Source organism: Molothrus aeneus, chromosome 1 (assembly GCF_037042795.1).
Source record: "Molothrus aeneus isolate 106 chromosome 1, BPBGC_Maene_1.0, whole genome shotgun sequence".
Taxonomy (NCBI): domain Eukaryota; kingdom Metazoa; phylum Chordata; class Aves; order Passeriformes; family Icteridae; genus Molothrus; species Molothrus aeneus.
The window spans coordinates 60534018-60545220 of record NC_089646.1 but is presented as its reverse complement, the minus strand read 5'-3'; the positions used below and the strand labels follow the sequence as shown (position 1 = coordinate 60545220).

General features: G+C 42.7%; 1 protein-coding gene across 1 annotated transcript; it reads left to right on the top strand.

Annotated features, from left to right (window-relative positions):
- The first annotated feature begins 1297 nt into the window (after nucleotides 1-1297).
- ALDH5A1 (aldehyde dehydrogenase 5 family member A1) lies at nucleotides 1298-10844 on the top strand. Its single transcript, XM_066557927.1, has 10 exons — nucleotides 1298-1597; nucleotides 1726-1809; nucleotides 2740-2910; nucleotides 3046-3162; nucleotides 3592-3735; nucleotides 4594-4737; nucleotides 5430-5588; nucleotides 6895-7064; nucleotides 7803-7861; nucleotides 8014-10844. The coding sequence occupies exons 1-10, from the start codon at nucleotides 1298-1300 to the stop codon at nucleotides 8217-8219; spliced, it is 1554 nt and encodes a 517-aa protein (XP_066414024.1). The 3' UTR covers nucleotides 8220-10844.
- Nucleotides 10845-11203: the final 359 nt, after the last annotated feature.

Below are 11203 nucleotides of genomic sequence, written 5' to 3'. Positions count from 1 at the left end.
TACGGAGCATGCCTTCTCTTTCACACATATTGCTGACACAGCAGGCAAACGACTGCCAAATTTGAAAGGCTATTTTATACCAATGCTTTCTTTTACTGCAAATAAAGTGATTTTTATAAAGAAGGAAATAAACTGTGGGTATTCTTCCCACTTGAACTCTGTAATATCTGTGGGGTTTGAGCAGTGTAATCTGTACATCACTGCACAGCAGCAGTGAGATTTTTGTCAAATCCAACAGCATGGCAAAGAGTATCCTCTCAGAGCTTGTCCAGCTCATGCTGTGCTTTCCTTACAGTAACTACATCCCATTTCACAAAGGAAATTAAAGCGAACTGCTAAAGCAATGTCAATAGAAAAACACTAGCTCCTGAGTTGCAGGTGATACAAATTCATAACCTTTGGTGAGCTGACAGGATACTGCGCACTCAAGCCTGGGTCCTATGGTCAGTATTGGAAGCCCAGCTGATACATGGGAGACCCATGGAAGTACTCCTGCCAAGTGTACTGCTATGAACTTCCGGCTGCAGAGGCTGGACACCCTGCACTTCACAGCCACCCTTCATGCATGTGCCACAGCCACAGCAGTCCCCAGCGAGATGGGACCAGCTGCCATGGGACCCAGTGCTCACAGGCTCCCAGGGGCCAGTGCTCCTGCAGTTAAGCACAAGTTAGCCTGAGGAGACTGAGAACCCTGAGACTTTATTGCAATCTGCAACTTCCTCACGAAGGGAAGAGGAGGGGCAGACACTGATCTCTGTGGTGATCAGTGGCAGGACCCGAGGGAATGGCATGAAGCTGTGTCAGTGGTGGTTTGGGTTGGGAATTAGGGGAAGGTTCTTCACCCAGAGGGTGCTTTGGCACTGGAACAGGCTCCCCAAGGAAGCGGTCAGACCACCAAGCCTGACAAGAGTTCAAGAAGCATTTGGACAACGCCCTCAGGCGCATGGTGTGACACCTGGCGTGTGCCGTGCAGGGCCAGGAGCTGGACTTCCATGATCCCTGAGCGTTTCTTCCACCACAGGGTACTCTGTGACTCTGGGCCTCCCCTCTCCCTACGAAGCGGGGCTCTCGATGGGGTGTGGGACACGAGGCTCCGGGAAGCAGAAGCCCCCTCCCGCCCCCACCCCCCGGCTACGCTCCCACTCCTGCCAGGGCGCACCGGCTGCCCCGGGGTCGGGTGCCGCGGGCTGCGATTCCCCGCCAAGCCGCCGCTTCTGGCCCAGCCCCTCGGCAGCTCCTCCTCCGGGGCGGCGTGGGCGGGCCGTGCCGGGCCCGCCGCCTGTCGCCGAACGCGGCCATGGCCACCCTCCTGCCGCGGGGCGCCGCCGCCGCCGCCCGCCGCCGCTTCCTGCTGCGCCCCGCGCCGCTCGCCCCGGGGCCGGTGCGGGCCGCCAGCCAGGCCCTGTCCGCCGCCCTGGTGCGCCAGGGCGGCCTGGTGGGCGGCCGATGGGTGGAGACGGCCGCCGCTTTCCCCGTGCAGGACCCGGCCAGCGGCGAGGAGCTGGGCCGGGTGTCCGACTGCGGGGCAGCCGAGGCGCGGGCGGCTGTGCGGGCCGCGCACGAAGCCGGCGCCGCCTGGGGCCGCCTCCCCGCCAAGGTGAGCGGCCGCGGGAGGTGGCGGCGAAGGGGCCCCGGGGCGGTCCGGTCCGATCGGGTCTCCCGGGGCTTCGCTTCCCCGTCCCTTCGTGCGGCGGCCGCGGCAGACTTGTCTCTCCCTCCTCCCAGGAAAGGAGTGCGCGCCTCCGCAGATGGTACGAGCTGATGATGGAGAACAAGGAGGAGCTGGCGCGGATCATCACAGCCGAGAACGTGAGTGGGGCGGCGGGGGTGGGCACGGGCACTGCCCCGTGCTGGCACTCGCGCTGGGAAAACAACACAGGCAGGTGAAAAGGGTCACAAGTAAAAGGGACAGCCATCAAGCCTCTCCTTGCGTGCTTCACCAGTTTGCCATCATGTCCTTTTTAATAAGCTTGGGCATATTGTGCACTCACATTGCCCTGCTAGGTCGGTGGGTGACGTTTCAAACATTTCTCCTCCGGACAAACATAAGTGCGTTGGTTTGATAACGGTAGTACCTAATCAGAGGAATCCAGACCCATGATGTGCTTCTTGGCATGCAAAAGCGTACATCCACCTGAACCATGGTCCCCGTGGCAGAAATGTTTGTGACTGGGAAAAATCATGCAAGTCTCCAAGTTGGATTCGTACAGTGTGTATCACTGAGTAGTCTGGGAGCTCACAAACTGGTATCCTTTTGGACCAAACCTTGCTGGAAGATTCTTCAGCAGCTCCTCTGTTGTCTCTCAGCTGCTAATGGTCATGCAGTCCACTGGATCAGACCTGGGGGTGGTCCAAAGCAATATTCCCAAAACAAATAACCCTGGGATAAGCTTGTAACTGTTTTGCCATGATTTGTGTCTTTCTTCAGAGTGGTAATAGCAGCTAAGTTGGAGTTTGTAAATAAATACATACTACATTTGCTGTTTCTCTTCCTTGTCCTGGGCAGGTATGAATCCAGGCACAGCAATACAAATTATTGACTATACAATGATGGTATATCAAATCCACAGAACTATTGCTGCTGCAATCATATAATCCTTGCTGGAGATTACAGTGTGTGTCAGAGGGAGGGGATCATAAAATACTCTGACAAGAAGAGAAACTCCAAAATTACTTGAATTTGTTTGTATTGCTTCTGTTTGCTGCTTACAATGTATCTTCACTCTGATTTAATCAAAGGGGAAGCCTCTGAAAGAAGCACAGGGTGAAATCACGTATTCAGCCTCGTTTCTGGAGTGGTTTGCAGAGGAGGCTCGACGGATTTATGGTGATGTTATTCCAGCATCTGCAAAGGACAGAAGAGTCCTGGTGCTGAAGCAGCCAGTGGGAGTGGCAGCCATTATAACCCCAGTAAGCATATCTGAACTCTTCTGAGTCACATAAAGGTTTTCAGCTCAGCCCCCCAGTTCAAAATGTCACTTACTTCTGCAAAAACAGGAGGCAAAATTTTCCCAACTTTGACTGTACTATTTTCTCTCTTCCTAGTGGAACTTTCCCAGCGCTATGATTACCCGGAAGGTTGGTGCAGCTCTGGCAGCTGGCTGTACAGTCGTGGTGAAACCTGCAGAGGACACACCTTTATCAGCATTAGCTCTTGGGGAGGTGAGCTTTCAGTACTAAGCTTTACCTCAACAGTGGACTGATAGTGTAAACAGAGAATCAGATGGGCTTGGAAGGTAGCTCTGGCCAGCTTCATATATGAAGAAAGGACAAATTGACTTGATGCAGGTATTTTAGTCTATTGACAATCTTTGCAAATTGCCTCTAATATGGTCTAGAGCCTCAAAGTGTATCAGGCCATTTTGATACTCAAAATATCCTTATATCTTTAATTTAGTTCTTTTGAACACAGCTTAAACCAGAGCAAAGGTTCTCTCTTAAGCACCTGTGGCACCTGTTCCTGGTTGTGCTGAGTCCTTTTGGCTTCCATTGACTTACAGACTTTTCTTCAAAACAGCGAACAATCATTAAGTGACCATTCCTCTTACAAAATGCACTAATTATGCAAATTCTGTTTTTCTTTTGTTGCAGCTTGCAAACCAGGCTGAAATCCCAGCAGGAGTGTATAATGTTGTCCCTTGTTCCAGACAACAGACAGCAGCTGTAGGGGAAGTTTTATGCACTGATCCATTGGTATCCAAAATATCTTTTACTGGCTCTACAGCAACAGGAAAGGTACATACGTGGACAGAATATCCTTGAAGATTATTACTGTGGTTATAGTAGAAAGGTAGGGGGGGAAAGTGTGTGCCTTTATACAGAGCCTTCTTTTCTGGCTACTGTACACAGATTGTCCAAATAATTGTGTACCTCTTGAGATACTGCTTATATGTCTTAGCATCAGTACTTCACAGAAGAATGCCTGTCTGTAATTCTTGATAATTGCCCTTTATTAAACCATAATGTGAACAGTCCTGTACACGATGTCCTTGGTTTATATCATAAGGTGACAACATACTAATAAGAGCACTGAAACTGAGTTTCATAGTGCCATTCAAGAATGGCTTCAGCAGTTGAGAGAAAGTATTAGAGGAGTGAGACCCTGGAATCTCTGCTATCAACTGTAGTCAATAAGCAATCTTGTCAGCATCTCTAATTGAATCACTAAAATTGCAGAGTGTGGCTACAAAAAGACAGTTCTCTAGGATGGCTGTATGCAGAATGAAGCAAAAGTCTGGTATCAAGGCAAATCATAATACCAAATTCTGTCAGATCTTGGAAAACTTTTGTAAGAGTAGTCAAGATTTTATTACCAAAAAAAAAAAAAAAGAACAAAAAAATTTGACAATATTAGTGTATAAAAGCTTAACCTGACCTGAAGTTGATCAAAATCTTTCTCTCCTTGGCCAGCATTTCATCTTTAAGGATTTTAATGGATGAAAGTTGCTTTTGCCATAGGAGATGGTCTAACATTGTAGAGAAGATGCAGATTATTTCCTTGCCAGAGTTAATTTTTCACTCCCTTGCATCCATGATTCCACTATTCACATCTGTTAGAGGTACAGATGTGTGTGTCTCTTCTCTTGCCTGCAGATCTTGCTGAAACATGCAGCTGGCACTGTGAAGAGAGTTTCCATGGAGCTTGGAGGACATGCTCCTTTTATTGTGTTCGACAGCGCCAATGTAGACCGGGCTGTTGCAGGAGCCCTTGCTTCTAAGTATAGAAACTCAGGACAGGTGAGAATCTTTGTCCTTGTTTCTAGACAGTGAAGAGCTGTACATAAAATTTAAGCTGTAAATAAGCTATTTTATGTAAAAGGATAGCACAGAACACTTCATTGTGAGAAGGGTCCTGAACTCACAAATGGTTCTGGGCACTAAAGCCAGTTACCAGTAAGTCTAAACAGCGACACTTAAATCCCATATATTTTTGTCAGAGCAAAGGGGTAGCACAAATAAATAGACCATTGAAAGCACTTATAAACGACTTTCAGGAAGAAAGCAAACTCAAACTCAGATAATAAAGGAGTTAGAAAAAAAGACCCCTGACCACTAAGTGTGATTTGAGTTTTTGCTGCTCAGTCCAGCATTCTGCAGTCTAATTAGAAGGTATTTCATGCAGCTTCTGGACCTTGGTTGATCCATGTATCTGAGTCCACAAAACTCAACAAACATTTCCCCAGTGTAAGCAACTAGGCAGTGTGACATACTTCACACACCCACTGACAGCTTGTTGAAGTTGTATTTCTGAAGTGAAATGGGAGGTGAAAGAAATGGCTTTGCTGGGTAACAGCTTAGGATGAGGGAGGAGAGGCAGGGGACATCAGTGTAGTAACCTGATTCTGTGGTATGAGGGCCAGAATGAATTAATAGATGGATTAAATACAACATAAACTAACGTGGTTTTGTCTTATCTTGTTTGTTTTCAGACTTGTGTTTGCACAAACCGTTTCCTCGTGCAAAAGGGAATTCATGATGAATTTGTGGAAAAGTTTGCTAAAGCTATAGACAAAGAACTACATGTTGGAAATGGATTTGATGCAAAAACTACCCAAGGACCACTAATCAATGAAAAAGCAGTGGAGAAGGTATAAGTAAATATATAATTTTTAACATTCTAATTTTCTTTTTATGATCCATAAAATAACTACATTTATGTTTCACCTTTTTTTCCCTTGTTTTATTAAAGCATATTTGCAGTGTGGCTGGAAGTGTGTTCTGTCCCCCAAGTCCATGTGTACGTATAGACAAACAGATGTGGACAGTTCATGTAACATCCCTCTGTTTCCTTTAAGGGAGAGGCCTCCTTTAGGAGCAACTGATTGCTCCTGATTACTCCCTAGCTGTTCCCAAGACCATTCACTGAAATTGGATACACTGTGAGAGCTGTACAGTGATCCTGCAGTTCTGAAGCACTGTGATTGACAAGTGCTTTTGAGGAACAGTGGTTTTTTTTGGCAAAAGCTAGGCAGAATAATTTCTCAGGGTTAAAAATACCAGAACTCTTGATACTTGAAACTTCATGTGCATGGCTTGGGTCTTCTGTTTTGGGTGACCTGCAACTCCAGGAATATTTATTTTTTAAAAAAATCCTTAAAGTCACATATTTTATAATATTTCACTTTTCCTAAGGCTAAAGATTATTGAGTCAAGTGGCCCATACTTTGTAAGATATTACAGCTCAGTTGCACGCAGGCTTGGTTTGAATCCATCACACATGAATGCTGCCGGATTCTCTTTATAAAAGAACGGGAAAATACTCAGTTATTTGGGAGACAAAGGATATACTCCTTGAATTTCTTTCCTTCATGTCTTCCCTTCTTGCATCACAAAAGTGTAGTACGTGTATCAGGTACAACTATATGTACAAATAAACACTCAGTCTAGTCACTTTCTGTAATTTCAAAGGACAGTATTCTAGGTAGGGATTGCTGCTTTAGTTTTCTTATTGCTTTGTTGTCCTTAGATGAATTGTAAATATTGGGGGTGAGTAGAATCATAGATGTAGGAAAATGTTCTCTCCAGTTCCATCTTGAGAGTTGTTTCTCTTTCCATGGCAGTCATACACTTCATTTCCATAGTGCTTGATCACTGATAGAAGATTCAGTCTTTAGTCCTGTAAAGACTTTTTCTCATATTAGGTGTAGGCTTTTAATTTCTACAGAAAAGTGGGCTGGGGACCACATTCATAATTATCCCTCTGAAATAATGTCAGACTGAGAGAAACAAGAATTGAAGAGAAATTAGATAATATTGCAAATGATCCTCTGCAAAGTGTAAACCTCTCTTCAAAATTTTCTCTTAAATATTGGGAGAGGATTATTTCTTCAGTTGAAAATGTATTATTGCTCATTCTTAAATGCTGACTTTTAACTTTTGTTATGCATACCTCAGGTAGAGAAACACATTAAGGATGCAGTTTCTCAAGGAGCATCTGTTGTGACTGGAGGGAAACGACACAGGTTGGGGAAGAATTTCTTTGAGCCAACATTACTTACTAACGTTACAACAAAAATGCTTTGCACCCAAGAGGAGACATTCGGCCCTTTAGCACCAGTTATCAGGTAAGATTATTAATTCTACAGATTAAAATTAACAATTAAACAATGAAAGATTATTTTGAATAAACAAAATTTGAAAGACAAGAAAGTATTTTTGTATGATCATACAAGTCTTGTAAAAAGATTGGGGTACACGTGTGAAAACATACTGTGGATCTGTGGCTTGTTTGTTTCTTTTTCTTGACCTGATCTTAGCATCTCTGCAACTTTTTGAAAATTAAAGTATCTCAATGGTTAAGCAAGGCTAGATAGCAGCAAAACCTGGATTCATGATCTGTAGTATGAAATAGGAGACAGGACTTTTGAGTTTGTCATGTGATTTGCTAGTTCTAAGCTTTTTTGACAGAGGATGAGTTGGAGCTGTCTGTTCGCCCTTAAAGCCTTCCCTGCCTTTGTGCAGACTAATTGGATGTGATGGAAGAACATACAATTATGTATGTACAATCAGACTTGAGAGTGCTGTGTAGTTGGGGAAATAGGTAGGCTAACCCATGTGAAGTAAATGTCTTGGTACCATCCAGCTACCTCAGGGGGATAAAGGCAATCTTAACTACTTAACTGCAGTTTAAATTCAGAGAAAAAGGTAGACACTTCAGTGTTTCAAAATGAATGTTAATGTACACTTTTGAGAAAAATAAATTGACATTTTAATTCTCGATAAGACTGCTTCTTGTCAGTAAGTCAGCAAGACAGCCGGTGAACTGTGGGCCTCATTTTTGTTTTTTCTCTTTCTATTGACAGATTTGAGACTGAAGCAGAAGCTGTTGCTATAGCAAATGCAGCTAATGTGGGTTTAGCAGGTATGCTTCTCTGTCAGATAAATGTATTTCTGCGCTTTGGTGAGCTTTAATGCTGTCGGTGATGATTTTGAATGTCATTAAGTCTCTTTTTCAGTCTTCTGCAATTGTTCCTTACTGATTTTCATTCCTGTATCTCTGTGTCTGCACAACAGGATATTTCTACTCCCAAGATCCAGCCCAGATCTGGAGAGTTGCAGAACAGCTGGAGGTTGGAATGGTTGGTGTTAATGAAGGCATAATCTCCTCAGCAGAGTGTCCTTTTGGTGGGGTAAAGGAGTCTGGCTTAGGGCGAGAAGGCTCAAAATACGGCATCGATGAATACTTAGAAATAAAATATGTCTGCTTTGGGGGATTATAAAAGCCTTCAAACAGCACAATCCCTACAACTTGGGAAAGAGTGCTGTTGTTTCTATAAGCTTCCTGAGCCAGAAATATGTATGAATGCAACCTCTACCTTCATTAGAACTAATCAGCCCTGTCCTGTGTGTGTATAGAGATATCTACAGTATTCTGTGCTGCCAAATGTTTTTACATAACCTTTGTTTATACACCCAGTTTTTCAGCAATGTGATCACAATGTTCATTATTTTTAGTAAAGAGTAGGGATGTATATTTATTGTTCTTGGATTATCCCTGTGTAACTGGGAGAACTTTGAGACTGGTGCATAATGAAAACAGGTTGTGACCTATAGCAAGTGAAACCAGACCACCATTTTTTACTACCTTTAGTATTTCAGTGTGGATAAGGGAGGCTTTGGGATGGCAGTCTCCCTTTAGAATTTTTTGTAAATACTCACACTTTCTAATGTGTTATGTGACCTTTTTTAGAAGCAAGTGTGTGGGTTTTTTGTTTTTGTGGGGTTTTTGTTGTTGTTTTTGGTTTGGAGTTTTTTTGATTGGTTGGGTTTTTTTGGGTTTTTGGTTTTTTTAATTATGGGAGAAATCTGCTGCTTACAAAAGGTGAGGAATTGTTTTGAGCTATATCTAGGCATCCACATAGGCTGACAGACAGCTTTTTCAGCACTGTTAATGCTGACTGCAAGGCTGCTTTAGGTTTTTGAGCAAAGAAGTGTACTTGGGCCTTAACAGCTTGCATGTCTAGGATGAAATATAGCCCTTGTTTGATGCCTGTTAGCCCCAGCAGTCCTGGGAACAGGACAGCCCAGGTCAAAGAATTGCTAGCTTAGTGAGAAGCAGGAGGAAGATAAGATACTCACAGGAACAACTTGCAGAATTATAAGGGGAGACTATAAGGGCAGTGTGAAGAAAGCACAAGTGGTGATAAACTCCCTCTCTTCCATAAAAAGACCATGACTCTCCTTGGGTAGAAGTACAGTCCCTGATATTGCTGAGTGTCTATAGGAACATAACTCACCCCCTTCAAAGAACAGGAGCAGATATCCATCCCTATTGGTTTGTGTCTTGAATTGGATTTGTGGTTACACAGGAGAAGGTCCATTAGGGAGGAAGGTTTAAAAACCTTTGAACATGGCTCATTTGTGACCTAATAAAGATTTAAATAGTGGTGGTTAGAGGTGAGGCTTTGACCTTTGGCTTGACCTCACTATTCTGTCATTTTCAAAAGATGATGTAAGGCTTCCTCAGTATGAAATAAACAATGTTGTTGAAAACATTTTAATGGCAGTCAAACAAAGCACTTTAAATGTGCAATGTTAATTTGGTGAATAAATCAGCACGGCAGAAGTGGAATAAATTTTGTTTCTTGTGTTCATTATTAAAAATAAATAAAAGAAGGCAATGGAATCCTTCTTCCTATAAAGTAATGAATGTACCCTTTAAAATGAAATACTTTAAAATATTTTTATCCCATCAGGCAAAGAGGTACCAGGTAACACAAGACTTAGAGGGAGCGAGAGCAAGCTGGAACAGAGTTACACAGGGTTTTTGTTTAAAGCGCACATAAAGTAGCATTGACTGCTACTCCTTATTTTTAAATATTTTTTATGGTTGTATTTGTGTAGCAGTTGAGACCAGGTGGGTCTGTCAGTACTGTGTGCATCATGCCAACTGAAGGGCAGTTAAAGGATATTTACTGCCCCTCCAGTAATTCCCAATTCACCAAACCCATGTATTTGTGGTAGTGAGGACTTTAATACTGTTATCTGTGCTTGTCAAAAACACAAAAAGGATGGCCTCTTTCTACACTAGTTGCAAGAAACTTTCCTATGCCCAACTTCTAAGATAACGCAGTTGAGCACACAGGCTGCCTGAATTTGGGGGATACAGGAGAAAGCTGTTTGCCAGCCTTGGCTACTGATGTGTTTAGTATTAATTGGAAAAAACAACAGGGTAAAAGAAGGTCACACCTAGGTGCCCAGCTTCCACAACACAGTGATGCAGGAATAGTTACAGGTATTGTACACAGGTAGAATATCTGCCACTGAAATTCAATTGTATCTGCCTGTGAACTGTATAAGGTCAAAATTAAAATCATCTTACTTGCAGCGTATGACAGTGTAGTATTTAACATGAGTGTACTTCTTGGGACAGCGCAGTTGGAGGATAAATTATTTAACCCTTGCTCTCTTCACTACAAGTTACTGATAATGCATTGGTACATTTAAAATCTTAATGCCTTTTAATGTGCTTTTCTGATAATGGCACTTCTAATGAGTGTTTAATTTTTTTTTGCAAATAATACTTTTTACAATGCCTGATAACAAGCACAAACAATAATTAAAGATAATGTTTGTAAGAAACTTAAGAGATACTTTTGTCTAGATGGGATTGTGGTTGGATCCCAGCTAATATCCTCATGTCAGTAAAGTCTACATCAGTTAAGCACAGAATAATCAAAGTTATCTTCATAGCAAAAGCTGGGATTCTTCAACAAAAGACTTACTTGAATTCTCACACCTCAGTTGTGTTGATTGCACCCGTGTTAGTTTAGCAATTCCTGGATATTAAAACTGTGATTAAAAAAAATGTTTTCAGTTAATAAATAACTTCTGTGAAAGCATCAGATTTTGTGGTTTATTACATTATTCAGTACTGAATTGATGAATTTACAGTAGCCACATTAAATTCAATCTCTCAGATTTACAGAGATTTTCTTCTGACATCTTTATCACTGGAAAAGACAGCACTTCTTTGCATCCACATGTTGATATAGTGTAAGATTTCCATACCCCCAATTAGAGTCCCTTGAATCTAAATCAGATAGATGAGACTACTTGGGCACAGTAATATGCCATCAGTCATTTTGTATTGCCAGTCTTTTATGCTGAGTCAAACATTTTTATCACAAAACAGATCAGAGTGTCTTCCCTGCTTCTGTAATGTGATTACATGCATAATTCTTTATTTCATTTGTTAAGATTT

Bases quoted from the DNA above. Each gene is read 5' to 3' on its own strand.
- ALDH5A1 (XM_066557927.1), top strand. From the start codon at position 1,298: ATGGCCACCCTCCTGCCGCGGGGCGCCGCCGCCGCCGCCCGCCGCCGC. The intron at 1,598-1,725 runs GTGAGCGGCCGC...CCCTCCTCCCAG, and splicing joins GGGGCCGCCTCCCCGCCAAG to GAAAGGAGTGCGCGCCTCCG. The intron at 3,736-4,593 runs GTACATACGTGG...TCTTGCCTGCAG, and splicing joins GCTCTACAGCAACAGGAAAG to ATCTTGCTGAAACATGCAGC.